Source organism: Gasterosteus aculeatus, chromosome Y (genome assembly GCF_964276395.1).
Source record: "Gasterosteus aculeatus chromosome Y, fGasAcu3.hap1.1, whole genome shotgun sequence".
Taxonomy (NCBI): domain Eukaryota; kingdom Metazoa; phylum Chordata; class Actinopteri; order Perciformes; family Gasterosteidae; genus Gasterosteus; species Gasterosteus aculeatus.
This window is the reverse complement of record NC_135709.1, coordinates 9,406,805-9,426,954: the sequence shown is the minus strand read 5'-3', so window position 1 is coordinate 9,426,954 and position 20,150 is coordinate 9,406,805. Positions and strand designations below refer to the sequence as shown.

Sequence of the window (20,150 nt, the reverse complement as noted above, 5' to 3'; positions counted from 1 at the left end):
AAGAACAACTCACTAACATCAGCAAGAACATCATGTTTTATAACCCTTGAAAGACAGAGAAGGAAATATTTCTATTGGCCCTAAACTGGCGTAGAGGAGGACCTTCCACCTCCCGCATCTAAAGATCCGGTCACATCCAATGTCCAGACTCCTGACTTAACGTAAACATCAGCGAACAGAGTGTGTATGTTGAATAGTGTTGGTGTGTCTCTAACCCCCCTTTGGCTGGTAAATCTTCTAGTTGACCCGCAGACCTTGCATTCCTCAGCCAGGACATAAACTGACTCCCCACCCTGTCAGACTCGTGCCTGCCTGCTTGGCACATCCTGCTTCCCCCCTTACCTAACTCTTAAATCAAGACAAGACAGCGAACCCCCAACTAAGCCCATGAAAAGAACTTTTGATTTTCAAGCTCTATTGTCCCGCCTATTCATACAGAGGCCCGATGAAACTATACTTATAGATAGATAGATTTATACTTTATTAATCCCCAGGGTTAGGGTTAGGGTTAGGGGATATTTGTGTGTACCAGTAGATTAGATTAGATTAGATTCAACTTTATTGTCATTGCACAGGGTACAAGTACTGAGGCAACGAAATGCAATTTAACATCCAACCAGAGTGCAAAATAGCAAAAAGTGCAGAGTATGTGCATATGTAAAGTGTAATAAGTGAATAAATAGATATGTAAAGTAAGAAATAGTTGTGCAATATGAACAGTAAGAAATGGATATACAATAACAGTGCACATGTTCAGTGGCTGGAGGAAGGTGTGTGGCAGTCAAGCCAGGGTGGAGGGGGAAGTACAGTCACTGAGGGAGATGTGTGTGTGGGGGTGGGGGGCAGAGTTCAGAGTTCAGAGTTCAGAGTTCAGGGGGGGCAGAGTTCAGTAGAATGACAGCCGCAGGGATGAAGCTGTTCCTGATCCTGCTGGTCCGGGAACGGAGCACCCTGTAGCGCCTCCCAGAGGGGAGGGGGGCAAACAGTCTGTGGCTGGGGTGAGAGCTGTCCTTTTCGATGCTGCGTGCCCTCCGCAGACATCTCTTCCTCTGGACGGCCTCAATGGTGGGGAGTGAGGAACCGGTGATGCGTTGGGCAGTTTTCACCATCCTCTGCAGTGATTTACGGTCCGCGAGAGAGCAGCTGCCATACCATATTGAGATGCAGTTTGTAAGGATGCTCTCTATGGTACAGCGGTAGAAATTCTCTAGAATGTGAGGAGACAGATGGGCCTTCTTCAGAGACGCTGGTGTGCTTTCTTTACCAGGGATGAGGTGTTGAGGGTCCAAGAGAGGTCCTTAGAGATGTGGACACCCAGGAACTTGAAGCTGGCGACACGCTCAACCTCCGTCCCGTTGATATGGATGGGGATGTGTGTGCCAGTTTTCTTCCGTAAGTCCACAATTAGATCTTTGGTCTTCTTGGTGTTGAGGGCCAGGTTGTTGTCGGCACACCATGCCGCCAGGTGCTGGACCTCCTCTCTGTAGGCCGACTCATCGTTGTCACTGATGAGGCCAATCATCGTTGTGTCGTCTGCAAACTTGACAATGGTATTAGAACCGTGTACAAGTGTGCAGTCATAGGTGAAGAAGGAGTAGAGGAGAGGACTTAGCACACAGCCCTGTGGCACACCAGTGTTCAGGATGAGGGTTGAGGAGGTGTGGTTCTCTACCCTAACAGACTGGGGTCTGTTGGATAGGAAGTCCAGTATCCAGTTACAGAGGGAAGTGTTGATACCCAGGTGACTGAGTTTTGTGATTAGTTTGGAGGGGATGACAGTATTGAAAGCTGAACTGAAGTCTATGAACAGCATCCTCACATAGCTGTTGTTATTGTCCAGGTGAGAAAGGGCGGAGTGGCCATGGAGATGGCATCCTCCGTAGTCCTGTTCTTGCGGTAGACGAATTGGAAGGGGTCCAGTGTGGGTGGTAAGCAGGTTTTGAGGTGAGCCAGGACCAGCCTCTCGAAGCACTAGCTGCCCAGCACAGGCCCTGAGCACGCGTCCGGGGACGCCATCAGGGCCAGCAGCCTTCCGTCCATTAATCCTGCTCAGTGCAGTACACACGTCAGTGGAGGAGAGTGTGAGGGGCTGGTGGTCTGAAGTGAGCACAGCTTTGATGGTGGCCTCCTGGGTGTCCCTGTCGAAGCGTGCATAAAAGCTGTTAAGCTCGTCAGGGAAGGAGGCATCATTGTTTTAGGGGGGTGGTGTTGGTGGGTTTGTAGTCTGTTATGGCCTGGATGCCTTGCCACATGCGACAGCGGTCGGAGTTGTTCTTGAAGTGCTCCTCAATCCTTAGTTTGTGGCAGTGCTTGTGCTGCTTGATGCCCCTCTTCAGGTCAGCCTTGGATGAACTGTAGGCTTGAGCATCACCTGATCTGAAAGCGGTGTCTCGTGCCTTCAGCAGTAGGCGGACCTCTTTGTTCATCCATGGCTTCTGGTTGGGGAAGGTGGTGATTCGTTTAAGTGTGGTAACACTGTCGATGTTGGTGTTGATGAAGTCCAGAACGGAAGAGGCATAGGAATCAATGTCCGTGTGGGAGTCCAGTGTGGCCTGAGTGGCAAACTCACTCCAGTCTGTGTGCTTCTGTAGGGCAGACTCTGCCGCTCCCTCTGGCCGTACTTTAACTGTCCTCACTGTGGGTTTCACACGTTTGATGAGTGGTGTGTATTTCGGGAGAAGAAACAAGGAGAGGTGGTCAGACTGTCCTAGGTGGGGGAGGGGGCTGCCTTGTAGGCATCGGCGATGTTGGTATAGACCTTGTCCAAAGGCTTGTCTCCTCTCGTGGGGCAGGATACATATTGGTAGAATTTGGGTACAGTTTGAGTACAGTCTTCAGGTTGGAGTGGTTAAAGTCACCCGCAACAATGAAGGCTGCCTCCGGATGTAAAGTCTGTTGCTAATGGCAGTATGCAGTTCTTTCATTGCCAGTTTAGCATTAGCATCCAGGGGGATATAAGCTGAAGTCACAACAGTAGATGTAAACTCCCTGGGCAGATAGAACGGTCTACACCTAACCATGAGATACTCAAGGTTAGAAGAGCAGTAGCAGTAGTAATTATAATTAAAATGCACAATTTATACACAATACAAAAAATAGCAGAGCCGGACATTCACAAATTTGAGAATTAAATAGAAAAAAGAAAGTACAGCACACAAGTATATACAGTGTATGTGAATATAAAATACAATTAAAACAGTAGTGCTGCGGTATTAAATTAAGAGAGTTCAATTAAACAAGGACTTAGCCGGGGGTGATGTTGTATAGTCTTATTGCAGTTGACAGGAATGTTTTCCGGTGTCTGTCCTTGTGACAGGACAGCTGGATCATCCTGTTGGAGAAGGTGCTCCGCTGTCCCTGCAGTAGGTGGTGAAGAGCGTGGTCCTTGTTATCCAATGTAGGCAATAGTTTTTTCAGTGTCCTCTCCACCACTGGTTCTAAATGCAGCCAATGATCACCAGCTTCTTGAGTGTGTTGGTGTCACCAGCTCCAAGAAAACAAGTTGACTCATCCCCTTCTTGTACACAGCCTTGATGTTGGCCTTTCAGTTCAGTCTGTTGTCGATGGAGACACCCAGGTCCACCACCATCTCTCTGGTCTTGGTCATGTTGAGAGTCAGGTGATTTCTACCGGCCCACTTCACAAAGTCCTGCACTACTGCTCTATACTCCTCCCCTCTGTTCCTTATACGCCCGACCAGATGTACCAGAAGTTAGTGACCAGGAAGGGAGACAGGACAGTTCCCTGTGGGGTTCCAGTATCACTGACCACCACATCAGACAGCACACGGCCCTGTTGGACAAACTGTGGTCTGCCCGTGAGGTAGTCAGTGATCCAGGAGACGGTGGACGCATTAACCAACACCACCCGCAGCTTCTCACTCAACAGGAGTGGTTGGATGGTGTTGAATGCACTGGAGAAGTGCGAGAAGTGGAGAAGAAATTCTGACGGCGCCTGCGGTTCCATCTAGATGTGACTGGGATGCAGCAGGTAGATGATGGCGTCACCCACCCTCACATTAGCCTGGTAAGCAAATTGCAAAGGTTTCCAGTGATGATTTCACCTGCGGTCAAAGGTAGGTCAAGACCCACCCTCTCCAGCACCTTCATCACATGGGATGTGAGGGCGACTGGTCAGTAGTCATTGAGGCCAGGCAGAGTTGTCTTCTTTGGTACTGAGACCAGGCACAACGTCTTCCACAGCACCCGGACTTCCTCCTGCTTCAGACTCAGGTTGAGTTGAGTAAACTATGAAGATGTGACCATATGTGTGCATATATGACATATAGTACGCCATTTTGAGTCTGTATGGAGCAGGAATAGCTCAACCCTAATCAATCCAAATTTCATTCAGAAAAAAAGCATTTTCAAAGTTGTGTACAGTTGTTGCATGATTTGTGTATAGAACTGTGTATGATTTGAATTATAATTATAATGTTGTACTTGTTTGTGCCCTTAGTGAGGTTGACATACAGTATAATGGTTTGCCACCTTATGGCCACCTGGCAGTGTTACTGGGACAGTCATACAAACTTCTGCTGGAAATTCTCTCACAATAACCAAGAGAGATACAAAAAATGATTTCATTTTTTTAAATTTGATGTCATAGGTTGATGAGGTACAACCCTGTATTCAAAAAGTTGTTTTAGCTCATTAAAACTAGTAGTCCGACACACATGGCATGGCCTGTGTGGGATTTTCCATGGCTCATTTCCTTGTTATGATTGATTGTATTTCTAACTTATAAACAAACAAATAGACAAAGTGTCTTTTATTTCTTATGGTTCAAAAATGAATATATAAAAGTGAAATACATCTTTATGTGCCCAGAAACAAAGAAATACGTTTGGAATAAATACATTAGTACAAAGTGATATATGCAAGTAAATATATTCAGTCAAATGTGGGCAACTGTGGGTGAGTGGAGTCGTCCTCCAATCAGAGGATTGGCGGTTCAATCCCAGGCCCCTGCTAACCCATGTGTCCTTGGGTAAGACACTTAACACTGAATGCTAGTTACTGATGGTGGGACTGTGTATGGTAGCACCTGTCATCAGTGTGTGAATGGGTGAATGATGACATGAAGTTTTAAAGTGCTTTGAGTGGTCAGAAGACTAGAAAAGCTCTGTACAAGTACGGTCCATTTACCATGTGAATTTGTTCTCAAACAAAAAATGCATAAATAATAAGTCCTGGGTTAAACGGCTAAATAAATGAGTAAAGACATATCAAAATATCAACATACATAATAGAATTAGCCTTACTCAAACAAATGTATTGAACAATGCAATAAACATAGACAGAGACACATTCAGACACACTTATAACAACATACGTTAAAACAAAGGCACTTATAAATTATGGGACAATAAATAAGGGATATAAGGAAGGATTTAGTTGGGGTTGGTAAGAAGTTGCCTTACTCAGCAATAGTTGTAAAAGCATTATGTAAAGATTATTCCTTAATACAGCACAATGTCATAAATACATGTAAAAGCAATGAAAGCCGTGGGCTGGATGTTGTAATTATGGCATCACTTCAGGTCAAAGGTCAAGAGGCCGCTCTTAAAATAGATTTCATCAGCAGCAGTTTCTGGTTTCAGTACTTGGTTTTTGTTCGGCAGCATATTTACCAGGTGCCGTCAGCCTCTCGGCGCTCAAGTGCTCGGGTGTGTGTGTGTCTGTGTAGAAAATTCCTCGGCCACCCTCAGTACGAGACCGCTCTCATACCTACCTGCTGCAGGCTCCTTTCACTTAGGAAACAGGAAGTATACAAACTAAACGGCCTTTCCATTTCCTCATGCTGGTTTTTCCCACCTGGGCACTCCATAAATAGCAGACAGGTGAGGATGGATGCTGGTAAAAGAAAGAACAGTCAGCCAGAAGAGAGGGACAGAGGATGGACATAAAGCAGGTGAGAGGGACACACAGGACAGAGCTCATATTGGCTGCATCCACTGCAGCTGTCTGTCTGTCTGACTGTCTTTCTGTCTGTCTGCCCCATCACAGATTCTCATCTTTGGACTTTGTCTCGTGCCCGTGTGGACGTGCAGGATGAACCGGTGCTATAATGTCAGCGAGCTGCACCAGGCAGCGGAGAGGAAGCTGAGGAGCCACTACCCACAGCATCACGAGTTCCCGACTGCGGCGTTGTCCAACTCTTTGGCCTCTTGCCCCGTGTCGCTTTTCCCGCAGCAGCCGCCTCAGCACGTCCGAGACAGGTCCCTGTCACCATGGAGATACGTGTGAGTATCATCCTGACGCAGCTTGCATGTATTTAATTTCAAACTGATTTTAGACGCAGAACATGTATGACGCCAGTTAACTGCTCAGTTAGGTCCCAGCTGGAAACAAAGACCCGATGGAGACAATTTGAGAATAGAAATAGAAGCATATTTGTTGCAGTGATCTGAAGATCTTTTTATCCTGCCGCTGGGATTGATTTTCCTTTATGATGGAATTGTAGTTAAACCCGAAAAGCTCAATGAGCTCTTTAGATAGACATTCATACTGTAGCTCCATCAGGAGGAGTCACAGTTCAAGATCGGCTGCGGAATGTTGTGAGGACAACCAAGATATCAAATCATGTCAGGTTAAAATAAGGAGAACCCATTTGTTAGCATGGGATAGAAATATGCAGCCATAAAACGTAGGCAACATTTATGTAAATATTTAACAACAAATGGCAAGTTCCTCTGGAAGTGGAATTCACATTTGCACAATATTTGCGCATCCCCGTGACCTGTTAGTGCGCATACCGTGGCACACCCTGCACCGCTTGGTGCGTGAGAAGGAAAAGTCCCCTCTTCATACAATACTGCTTTGCTGCCACATATCCACTGGGAATGAGGTAAATGACGTCACCGAGCAAACTGTGCAGTAATCCCTGGCACCGTATCAACAGGCTGTTTGTCGGAGACTGGGAATCTTTCCTCTAGTTTCCGAAGCTTCTTCTGTTTTCATTCTAAGCAGATCACTGATCAGCTTGGTATTGTTATATATCAAGCTGATCAGATATATATCAAACCAAGTGATCCGAGTGTTTCCCCACTGTGCGTCGTGTGTGTTTCAATCGAAGACAAAGCAGTTGTGTTTTATTCAATGTGACCCAGAAAGCAAACCAGCCGACCGGTTCACCCATTATAAAATATAGACTACACCACTGAAGCAAACCGTACGCTACATCTTAAAAGTTCGCATTAAAGTATGTTTCACTCTTGGCTGAGGCCATGACGAGAAGTCCACTTCAAAAGAAAAATGTGCACGTTTATGTCACGTTTAATCACAGTTGTCAAACTAGATCTCGAAAAAAACTTTACCGTTAATGTATATTTACTGTTGGTGTAGGAAAAGAAGTTACATTGCTAGCTACAAGAAGCTAGCATTGAAATGAAATGCAGTTTTATGAAAGCATAATGGATGTTTCGGGAAAAGCGAATCACCAACTCATCTCATTCGTTTCCAGGCGTGTCACAAAGGAGGATCACTTTCCTTCCAGCTACTCCGAGGCTCAGTGCTTGTGTTCCGGGTGCGTCCTGATCCAGAACAACAAGAATCCGGTGGAGAGCCACGACTACAACTCGCACCCTGTGACGCAGAGCAGGGTGTTCCTCAAGAGGGAGCTGTGCGACGACGGGAGGAGGTACTACCTGAAGCCGGTCACTGTCAAAGTAGCTGTGGGTTGCACCTGCACCCGAGCCAAGAGCTACAACTAACCAGCTCTACCATTCATGTTGTGTTTGTTCTAAAATGCACCAAGTCTGAACTAGGGGTGTCGGCTCTGATCAATTCATTATATATTAATGTATATATATATACATTAACGCGTGTTGCAGTCTCCAGTACATTCAATCCCTATAACAGAAATTATTCTAATATTGCGAATAGTGAGCCAGGTGTACGCCAAGACCACTGCAGAGACAACCACCCCCAGATATAATCACCATCAGATATAACTACCGTAAGATAACTCCATGATTCTGGATTCCAGGGCAATGACAGAAACTATATCATCAAGTGAGTTTAACATCAGGAAGTTGCTGGTCCTCAACGTTTTGATCTCCTTAAAACATCTTCAAGTCTTACTCATCTGTCTTGATAGGTACAATTGAATTGATTCAATTGATTAGTGAGCAGACATTGGACAGCTGAGGGAATTTTGGTGCAGCATGCTCGCTAATAGAGGTTTGACACAGCCGACACCCCTGGGATTATTTCACCAGTCATCTTTTTATTGGCCTTTTTATTTTCATAATGGATGACATGATACATTTAGAAAAGGTTTGCAGAATTTGTTTACAGCTCTGCCTAGTGCAGTGTTTTTCAACCTTTTTTGCGTCAAGGCACACTTAAGACACAGAAGAAATCGGAAATGATATGAAAATCAATCCCAAACATAGTTTCAGCATGAGCATAATATACTCTAAGAAATCAGGGAAACGCGTGTTCTATTTGTTGTGTTTTATTAAACTTAACATCATCCTAATGCCAAGATGGCACAGGCTTTATGCCCAGGTATCTCTTAAGCCTAGTTTATGCTTCTGCGTTTTCGGAGCGACGCAGACGCAAGCCCCCCTTGCGTGTCCCTTGCGTCGCTTTTCACACCTCCTTGCGTCCTTGCGTGCGTCGAAAGCGACGCAAGCCTCCCGCAGCGCACCAGGCTGCGATTGGTCCGCTAACTACGTCCTTTACGGAGTCTTACATTTCCGCTTTCGTAGCCCGATACCGCCATTATTAAAACGAAGAATGTTTACCAGAGAACGGAGTAGATTTAAGAACTTTTGTCGGAAGAAATGCGTAAATATGACCGCTTATACAAGCCGTCATTGGCGGGTTGTAGAAGCGGGTTGGATTCATGGAGGGAGATCGCCGCAAACGCTGGTCGAGAGGAACAAAGTTGTGGAGGAAAATACGGGACATATGTGTCCGCGATGAAAAGCAACAGTATCGATGCATGGGGCAATAAAGTCTATGATAAATAAACAAACAAATAAATAAATAGACGTGACTCTCTAGGTCGTCTTCAACAAAACACGTTACTCCGCCTGTTGTTCTGGCGGTGAATTGCTCTGCAACACACGCAGAACCATGAATTGAAACGAGTGCGTCGACGCAACGACGCAGACGCAAACGCAGAAGCATGCGCCGGCCTTAAATATCACTTTTTTAAATTGTCGCCTCAGCAAATCTGCCTATTAATTAGGCTGCGTACCGCCACCGACAGGCAGAGGGGAGTATTGAGCCTTCATACCACCAACAGCGTGACGACACACACACACGAACACAAGTTGGCTCTTTTTTTTTCACCAATGAAGTGACAGTATGTAAAAAATGTTTTTTTTTCACGGAACACCTGACAGCCTGAAAAACACTGACTTACAGGACCTGTTTTTCAGTAGCTTCCATACATTAACCTACAAAATATGTAGATACGAATTTGTATATATGTAGATATATACAAATTCGTAGTGATACGTACGAAATAAATACGGACTGCAACTGATGATGTCACCCTATTCAAAGTGAAAGGGGACCTGCGCCCCGTAAACACACTTTGTGAAGTCTAACGATGTAAAATAAACGTGTTATGATTGTAAATCAATGTTAAATTGTAAGAATAGAATACTAACCCTAACCCCCTCAAAAAATCCAACATGGCGGAGAGACGTTCACTCAAGAATCAAACATGGTCCGCCATGTTGTTCACTCAAGGGGCCTGGTTAACCACCGCCAGTTCGTATGTATTGTTACGAATTTGTATGTTCAAGATTTTCGTATACATTTTTACGAACAGGTTTTGGAGATTACGTTGGGTATAGGGAGGGTGTGCTGTGCAGCACAAGGTTGGCGGTTCGAATCCTGGCTGCTCCCTGTGCTAAGTTGAAGTGTCACTGAGCAAGACACCTAACCCCCAATTACTCCACATAAAATTATATCAAACCATGGGCGTGTTGGATAAAAGTGACAGCTGCATGTATAGTAATGTCCTGTAAGTCAAAGTCATCTCATTATGATGACTTACAGGACCTGTTTTTCAGTGGCTGATGTGGGCTCCATACATTAACCGACAACAGATGTAGATGGATTGTGATTCACTGCACTTGTATGTGTATTTCCACCACTTCATGAAATATATGTAACATGCAGTTGAATTACGGTAGTCTGCTATTATTGTAAATTGACAGCTTTAACTGTTTATTCATGACATTGGCCGTTAATTTACAAACAAGGGATGGAAATTTAACTGTATGTTGCAGTTATTATGACATACTGTAAGATACTGTTAGAAATGCACCGTAAATTTACAGCAATTTGTTACAGTGTGGCTGTGGTCGCCTCTGTTGTGTTCAAAAAATGAAGAAACGCCGGACGGACAGAGGTCATCGCAGATCAAAAGGTTAAATCAAATGTATTTAATAAAAGAGATGTTGTGAGGTGTTGTGGTAAAAAGAACATCTCAGCTGAGGAGCCGCTGGTCTCAGCCACCAACAGGCCCCAGGTCAGTCCTTTGACCATCCCTAGTGCCCGTCTGTAGCCTCCACCAGTGAACTCGAGAACAATGGTTCCTACAGGTATTTATAACAATGCTTAAAGGTGTGAAAGTCAGTGTCCACACCTCTGGGAGTGGTCTTCTGGTGAGTTCAATGTAACTCAGATTTCGAATGATCCTTAGTCAATATCAGTTGTTTTTCAAGTATTACATACATGCATTCCAGTTGATTACATTACATCAAATACAATCATAACTACATTGGTATTATTCTATTACAGTTGCAGAATTACAGTGGTTTTACAACATTGTCATTACTTTATTGATTACACAGTTTCAGAATCATGGCTGTATTCTGGTGTACACTATATGCATTTTTATTAATTTTATGAACCGGATCGTCAATTTGTTTCTAATATCCTACAATCCATCCCTGTACACAAATTTTGGTGTAAAAACCAATCAGAGGGATCGGTTTATCAAATTCCTCAGTTTTGTCAGATGTGTCGTCTCTATTTGTTTAGCATAACGTTCGATCCAATATGACACGCTCAATCTTACACATTCTAATCATAAGATGTGCATCTGGACACCACTTGTTGGCACACAACAAAAACTCCCTCGAAAACCCTTTTTGGGAATAAAACGAGGAAGAAATCTGTCGGAGAGATTGAAAGATCTTCTCCCAGGATTTAACATTTCATCACGGATGTCATGTGTACAGTATAAATTGATACAGGACACATTAATTTAATAAACCTTATGGCAACATGGGGCTGGTCGTCTTGGATGACTAATGATAAGAGTCCTAATGTAGAGGATGACATGTTGAATGCTGGCCATAATGGAGACTGTTATCACAGAAATAAACAATTGTTTGTATTTACTAAATCATGAGTCCAATAAACCTGAGAAGCGGTTGTCCATGTCACTGTTCTCTGCTGGTTCTTCAGTGAGAGCTTTCAGCAGTGGTTCACCTCCAGTTGTGCGTGCAGGTGTTTTCTCGATCATTCTCAAGATCTCTTATGCTAAATGGTTGTTGTTGTCCATGGGGCAGTGTTTGTAGAGGGGCTTGGAAACTTGGAAGTGTCTGTACTGGAAATCGATGGCTCTGATGTGACCCAATGGGTCTGAGGTTATGCCTGTGCTGGGCTGTCGTTGTCCCCCATTAGTGTGAGGTGGTCTTGGAACTGTGTTGTCCCTCAAAAGGGAGACCGGAAGGTTGCTTGGACCCTTTCTGAATCGGTCCTAGTCTTGCTTCTGGTCTCCTAGAACGATGCTTGTCTTGCTTCTGGTCCGGCTCTGCGGTGCTGGTTCTGATGCTTCCTCCTGGTCCTGCACGGTGGTCAAGCAGACTCTGGGCTGAGGAAGTCCTTCCTCTCAGCGAGATGACGGTTGTTTGGTCACTGCTCACGGTTCCTTTGGCGCCGCTCAGGTTGTTGACAGGTGGTCTCTCCTCTTCTGTGTCATGTCTCTCTGCTCCAGCAGGGCTAGAGGTGCGTCTTCCAGATCCTGTGTATGACTTGCAACTAATTAGACACCCCCCAGGTATTCCCATAGCTTCCATTCTACTGATGTGGCTTTTAGGTTAACGTAGTTTATCAATTATTGGTGATGCATTCCTGTCTGTTGTTCACTGTGTCTATAGTTATGTTTTGTTTAATCGGGACAATACTGTTATCTTAATAAAGTACAACTCAACGGAAAGGTGAATCTCTTTCACCGTCCGACCAGATGTTCAATGTGAATATGTCTATTTACTGTATAGTTCTATATCAGGGAAATATTTGGACATTTTAAATCAAGAACCTTGATCTCTTGTTCTCACAATAATATCAACCGTGTGGATTTGCTCGTATATCTCAGTCATTTTAGCATGGATTTAAATGAGGGGTTTCTGTCCCTTTTCTTAATCTGAAGGTTGTGTGGTAATAACTTGTGCAAAAACTAGAGTGTTTGTGGGATTATGGTTGAGTGTATACATCCTCTTGTTATCAAAGGCTTGGTCAGGCGACGCGTAGTGGTCGTCATTGACGTGTGATTGAGATCCACTCTCTTCTTGATCCTGAGAATCTCGCAGGTCCTGTGACCAGACTGATCGGGGGATCCGAGGTGTTGGAAGACCAGGATTCCCTGGTCTGCTGTTGAATAGAGAAGCACAATGGGGTGCCTGTGTGTGTGTGTGTGTGTGTGTGTGTGTGTGTGTGTGTGTGTGCTCTTCCCAGGTGTTCCTCCTCCGGTATCTAAATCTTTCTTTTAGTAATTTCTTTTGTTAAGTTTTCCCATCGTTCAATTTGGAAAAATATTTCTATATCTACATCCCTCCTGTTGAGGCATGTGTTATTTCAACACATGTCTCAGGTCAGCTTCAGACTTCTTTGTATTGTCTCAAAGTTCGACGCTGGCTGGCGAGCTCTTCCTTTAAATTGAAAAACAGAAATTAAGAAAACGACAGTCCCTATGCAGTGATAGGGAAAAATGATTAAAGCATGATACACAGAATATTTGCATTCAAACAGTGTGTGTGGTTTTCGAATTCTGATCCGGGACTCTAAGATCATCTTACTCTCAACAGAACCCCTGTAAAAATAGTTATGCTTATCCCGTTTGTTGTTGTATTGGGAGACCTGCTAAGTCCCTCCTGTTGGTCAGCTGTCTGCACCCTTTGACCTCTGCATCTTACCAATCCGTTCGCTGCTTTCTCCTTTTCTCCTTGCAGCCTTTCTGGGCTCCAGGATGTGTGTGATGCAGTTTACCATTGCCTTGTGACTTTCCATCACAATTGGTCTTTCATTTGCATTCTCAGTCGTCAGGGCAGCTTACTTGCGTTCTCTACCTGTGAACTCAAAACTCAACTCATGGTTTGTTAGTGACCTAGAACATTCATTTATTCCTAATGAAAATGATATCAATATATCATATGTAGTTACATGTGTGTATGGTTTGTTGATAAAATCATTACAGGATGATGGTCAGTAACAAAGTTTTCCATTCTGTACTGCCTTTTACTAATGTTATCCTATGATCTAAAATTTGCTTCCGTCATTAAGATGCTGTATGAGATGTACCGTGCACTGTACATCTCATATCCACACTCAACGACTTGCAGACTAAGTTTAAGAGAAAATAACAAATTATTTCCAACAAGGTCTATAGATTTGGCTCAAATCACATTATTTCCCACTAATTTAAACGTCTCCCTCTGTGCTAACTATTTACATATATTCACCCACTGGACTGTTGACCGTCTCTATACGTCCCTATGGGTCGCACCTCTCTCGGAACGACTCCCTTTTGTCTTACCAGACCGGCTCCACAGACAGCGTCCTGTCCTTTGTCTCTTGCCCAAGACCCAAGGGTGTGTGTGCTAATGTGCATGTTAATGTGCATCTTCAGGTGTGCTGCTGCTGTGTGTGTCTGTGTGTGATGTGTTGCAGACTCTGATTAGAGTCTCTCTTAAACTCAGTAATTTGTAAAAATGTTTAAACAATAAATGGGAAAATTGTGTTAATGTAAGCAGAGAACAATTATATACACGTTAAAACAAAGAATCACATAGAGCCTAGAAAAAGTCCATAGACCGTTTGTAATGCAAGCAAAAATCACATGGTCCTAAGAATGGAGGAAGGAAAAAAATGTTAGGATCATTTGGAAAATGGGGACAAGGGGAGACACTGTTTAATGGAAATACAGAGTGGAGGTGGGAAATACAAAAACTGTTACATCTGGTGCAACTTTCTTCTTTTAACTGTTGCCGGCTGCCATTTTGGAAATCTCCAAAGCACATGTTCTCCACCCCAAGTAGTGGTGGATAACAAGTCATTGTTATCCCCTCTGTAGACCAAGCTGAGAATTTCTTTCTCAGCCATCTTTTAACCGTTTTCTCTATTTATCTCCGTCCGCCATCTTGTAATGTTCCAAAAACATGTGCTCCGTTTTCCCCAAGACCAGGCCCCAATCAAATCCTCAATCCGGCTTCATTCTTTTCGCAACATGTAACATACAATTATATACAAGTTCGCAACTTTTTCAACTGATCTATATTTATTGTAAAAATTTATCCAGTAATTTATTATTTTCTATCCTCACCCTTTTCGAATTTAAATTGTAACTTCCAGCCTTCAGGGTCTTGGCGCGCTGGTCCGTGACTCTGTCCTCACCTGCAAGGCGAGTTATATGATGACCTATTTCTTATCTTATGTCTTATCTCTTATTATTTTAGGTCTATTTATCCCTGCACTTAATTATCCGCAAAATTTTAGTCAGTTCTTGGCAACTACGGCGCGTGGCTCTGTCCTCACAAGTTCCAAATTTATTTATTTATTTTTTAGTTATCTAGCCTCATTGGCGTCGTCTAGTTCATATTTTAATTTATTGTGCCGCCTAACAGAGTCTAAAAGAGCTTACGGAGACAACGAAGAACCGCCATTACAACGCGAACCTCTTCCACTCAATTACTGCTGGTATCACTCCTGGTTCCATCAGGCCTTGTGGACTTAACTCTGCTAGCGCGTTATACACAGTGCATTACGTATACAGTCTATAAATTGCTATACGTTTATCCCCAACCGGTTAGAGGCCTATACTAGGTTTCCATTCATTCTACGACTGATCAGTTAAATAACGTCGCCCATTCACTTAACGTTAACGCTACACAACCGAGCTTTGTCGGTAACACACACAGAGACGTCCAAACAAACACTATATACAATGTGCTTTTTATCACAACGGCCATTCAAGCTAAGAGAAAACATTTTTTTCTCTAAAATGTAGTTTACCTCAAAACATCGTATCTTGTCCACTCACACCTAAATGTTCTATGATAAACTATACAGCATTTCGGTTTTAAAACAACTGGTTGCCGGTTACCTTTTCAATGGCGCCGTGTGAGTGAAGAAAATCGATCGCTGGGCCTTTGTTCAGATCAGCTGTTCCTCCGTCCGTCCATTGCTCTCCATCACGTCAGGGTCACCAAATTGTTGTGTTCAAAAATGAAGAAAACTCCGGACGAACAAAAGATACTGCAGATCGAAAAAGTTAGATCTAAAGAGTTTAATAAAAGAATAAGCGTTGCGCTAAAAAGTTAACACCTCGATCGAGGATTCGTAAGCTTCTCCAGTCCACAGGCCACAGAGAGTCCTTTGACTTCAACGTAGTTAACTGTCTACCGGTTTCACTCACGAACCCCGAACGAAGGGACAAACACGTACATATATAGAAAATCGGAAAGGTGTGAAAACTATTCTATTGGTTTACAGAGTTCTTCTATGATGATTGGGTTAAAGTTGGTGCGGTAGGCAGTGTCTACGCCTCTGGGCACATGATGTCTTCTGATGCGTTCAATGTTGACTAGTTATTTGAAGTGGTGCAATGTGGTATTACACTGAATGTCGCGTTCAGTGTAACCTGGGTTTTTTAGTGTCTGTCAATGTAAATGGTTTTATTACATTTTCCTGTATGCACATTACATTTAATACAATGATATTTTAGCTTATTGACTCAATTGATTGTCTCAGAATTACAGTTATACATTGACATTACATCGTTCTCATTTCTTTATTGATTACATAATTAAAGGAGGAGAATTGAGTTTTTAATAACCTACACCTCACACATCACTGTCAGCTTTATATGACGTCTGGTGGCCATCTTTGAGCACTCGGAGGGAAACTCACTGGTTGTCCTTGATCTATAAGGCTCTCCTCGGTATGGTCCCGTCTTATCTATGTTCACTCCTCCGTGGAGTAGAAAACCGGTATGCTTTAAGGTCCAGCAACATTTACTGCTTGTACACTCCACGAGGGCGGACTGAATTGGGGGGAAAAGCATTCAGTTTTGCCGCCCCATCAACATGGAACAATCTCTAGGCTGAACAGAAATTGTCTCAACTTGTATCTTTTAATGTTTTCCGACGTCTCCAAATGGACAGACAACAAAAATCTATTGAACGGTGCCTCTGCTTTTGACCATTTTTTCTATGTATTTTAGTTTTTAACTTAATGTGTATTGTGGTTTTACTCATGTCATGTCTGAAAAAGCGAACTTGGTGGTGTAGTAAAATATACTAATTAAACTGTCCTAATGTCTACAATTACATTTTTCGTTTCTGCGGGAACTAGATTTTGTTACGATTCCTTTTTTCATCCACGATATTGGCTGCCGTGCTAAACAGTCTAGCCTCAGTGCTATCCTGCTATCCTGCTAGTCTGCTAGCTGGCTGCAAACTGTGGAGTGGATTTCCTGAGCGTGTCTCATAACTGTCTCATTGAGCCGCGCCCCCGTTCAGGAATCCATTCCACAGTTTGCAGCCAGCTAGCAGGATAGCAGGATAGCAGGATAGCACTGAGACTAGACTGTTTAGCACGGCAGCCAATATCGAAAAAAGGAAGCGCACTGCAGAGAGAGCAGAAATGCTCATATTCCTCAAGAAGAACCTGCCGATGTAAGATTTGTTGAACACTACATCACTTCCTCAGAGTCAACTTTGAGATATTCAATTTTTGTTTTCTTTTAAAGAATAGTTAGACTCTGGTGTTTAGTTTATTCCAGGTCATCTTAAGTGCTGTTCTGATGCACACTGTTTAAAAACTTATTGTGTGTGTGTGTGTGTGTGTGTGTGTGTGTGTGTGTGTGTGTGTGTGTGTGTGTGTGTGTGTGTGAGAGAGAGAGAGAGTAAATGTGATTGCGTGTGTGAACGAGTGAGTGAGTGAGACTGTGTGTCAGGTGTGTAAGATGTTTACAGTTATTTTATTGCACTTTTCTTCAGATATTGGACATGTTGTTCATGATAGAGTCAGTATACTTGATTTGTGCTGTTATTTTTGTAAACGAGTGAGTGAGACTGTGTGTCAAGTGTGTGTATGTGTGTGTGTGCACTTTTTTGTGTCACACATTTTAAGACTTATTAAAAATAAGTCTTTGACATTTGACATTCATGAAATTAAATAAATATTGACATGACAATCAATCTGAAACCCTTAGTTTCCAATTTGTTTTCAGAATTTTTTCTGTTAACAGGATTTCCTGTTTTTCAAACACAGCTCTGGTATCGGAATATTATCTGTATCGGCCGATATCCAAATTTAGGTATCAAGATCGGATCGGAAGTGAAAACATGTGGATCGGTGCATCCCTATTAATAACCTTTAAACAGACTTCTCTCTCAAAGTTAAAACCATAGGACAAATGTTTGCCTTTCTCCAAGTTGATCATTGTAAGTGGCTACTTGGTGCTTTTCACCGTATATTCAAAACGCCTGTAGAATTCATTTTTCACTGTTTTGCTATTAACTAATGTCATACTGAATTCTTGTCATTCCAGATCAAGGAGGAGTTTTGGAGAATAACTACAATTTCTCTAGAGCAAAGCTTCATGTACAAACTAGACCACTATACACCAAAGCTTACTGCCCTGATGAAAGCCAAGGGAGGTGTTGTGGGGACCAGACTGAGGCCCCATCTGGATAAACTGAGTCAGGTATGTTTGATGTATCTTCTGCAGGAAGACAGATCTACTGTGTGTCACAGTTTCACACACATTCTGCCCCTGTTCTAGACAACACAAATTCTCACTCTCTGTAACATACTTCTCCTTTCCACACATGGAAACAAACCACTGCTCCTTGCAAGTATTTGTATCTTCTGACATGATAGTATATTGTGTACAAATTATTGTTTGGAACTGATGCTATTACTCCTTTCACAGAACCCAATCACTGACATGAGACGTGACGCAGTTATCCGTGGCCTCATACTATTCCTTGGTGAAAAAGAAGAGGAACTTTTCGAAGATTGCCTGGTAAACCACATTTTCTTTCTAAAATAATTTTTTGTCTCTTTACTTGAGTACGATATCTATGGGTGATTTTAATATATTTTTTCTGCACCAAAGTAGTTGTAGTAGTAGTTGTAGTAGTTAATGTTTTTTACTTAGGCATAACTTTTAAATACGTTTTACAACACTTCTTGTAATAGTCTATTGAAGGCTGGTATTCCTACTCTTGAATTGTTGTCAACTGAATAGTTTTCTTTTTTCTTGTGAATTTCATGCAGGAGGACAATCGCAGTGATCACTCAACACATAGTCAAGATCCTGGTTGTCCATGGTACTGATGGAGAAAAACCAGTAGATGTTTCCATCATTCTTGAAGGGAAGGAGGTATTGACAGGATGCAACAGCACAGCCAAAGCTTGCACGTTGCTAATGGGACTGATTTATTCCCTGAACCTTGCCTACCCCTCGGCTCTGCGCTACACCTTTGAGGTGTTTCAAAAACTTTTCCTGGAACTGAATGGGATAAAGCTGTCACCAAAAGTACATTCTTTAAAGTTGAAGTTGCTGTCTTAAAAGCTATTTCCAGAAGGTACACTGTGCAGTCTTAGCTGGCCAACCCTAACTCAATGTTGCAAATGGCTGGAGTAACATCAATAACTTGCACAGTTACAGAGACTGACTCCATGGACCCTCCACTCACACACCACATATTGCTTTTAAATGAATCCTTCACTGTCAATTGTGGTGGCAGAGACCTTCTTCAACTTTCCAAAAGTCTGTGATGACTGATCCCATGTGGCCGGGACTAGACTTAAAAAATTGAAATTGCTGCCTTAAATAGTTTAATGTAAACACATATAGAGATAAATGTGAATTGTGTGTGTAAACATGGTTTGTAAGGTAAGTGGTAATATGGGTCTCAGTAATGCTGTTCTGCTTGCACTTTTGTAGCCAATTAGCAGGTTGCCTTCAAGTTTATTTTTCACCCTCCAAGATGTTAGGAGTTTTCTTTCTTAAATGTTCCTTATGTTGTCAACAAAGGCAACTGCTGTCATTCATGCTCACAAGGTAAAGACGAAGTTAAAAATAACCTTTGTTTTAAAGGTTTTAACAGAGGATTTGATGTTGTACTCAAACTTTAATGTTTTAACCGAATGCTAATATAAATATGTTAATGGATGTTGCGGTTTAGAATCTTTTTCATGTCAGTACAGCATATTTTGTCAGGTCAAACCCTCATAATCTGTTTTGTCACCTGATGTGCCCTGTTTAGTTTAATGCTTCCAGGGGTCAAAAACATTTTGATTTTCCAGTGATAAGCTTTTTTTCTGTATAGCGTAATGATCACTCAGTAAAGGTAAACATTTTTTCTTTATTGATGCTTTATTGATTTACTGCTGCTGAGATTTCATTTCATTTTTTGTCATGTGAAATGTGACTGCTGTTTCATGTACAGTTCTACATGGCTGTATAAAATGAGGTGTTATGTAAGGTACCTGACAAATGTTTATGAATAAATAATGGAATTGTATTTTAGCCGTGTGATTATTAATAGTATTTGGTAATATTTATCAAAAGAGAATTTGCAACATTTACATAAATTAATTAGGTAATATAACTTCAAACAACCAAGTAATTAAAATGACCAAACAGGATAAAAAGTACTTGATAATTTTACGACAGTAAATATCAAAGATAAATAAAATCTACTCAATATTTTGATGTTGTAAATGTATATGTATACAAAAAATATAGTATATTGTACTTAATTTGTGTGTGTAATAAAAATTGAAACATCAGTTAAACTAAGTAACACTTACCTAATCTTTTCACAAATGTTACCATCAGAAATAAGTAGTATTTAAGTAGTAGTATTTTACTTAATACTA

General features: G+C 42.3%; 1 protein-coding gene and 1 long non-coding RNA gene across 2 annotated transcripts; both read left to right on the top strand.

The window, feature by feature from the left end:
* Positions 1-5,898: 5,898 nt before the first annotated feature.
* On the top strand, positions 5,899-7,714 carry LOC120812172 (interleukin-17C-like). The gene is made up of 3 exons (XM_040167965.2): positions 5,899-5,913; positions 6,009-6,244; positions 7,465-7,714. The coding sequence occupies exons 1-3, from the start codon at positions 5,899-5,901 to the stop codon at positions 7,712-7,714; spliced, it is 501 nt and encodes a 166-aa protein (XP_040023899.2).
* Positions 7,715-16,795: 9,081 nt separating this feature from the next.
* LOC120812555 (uncharacterized) lies at positions 16,796-19,792 on the top strand. Its single transcript, XR_005710655.2, has 4 exons — positions 16,796-16,930; positions 17,809-17,964; positions 18,193-18,285; positions 18,540-19,792. It is a non-coding gene; the product is annotated as an uncharacterized LOC120812555 (long non-coding RNA).
* Positions 19,793-20,150: the final 358 nt, after the last annotated feature.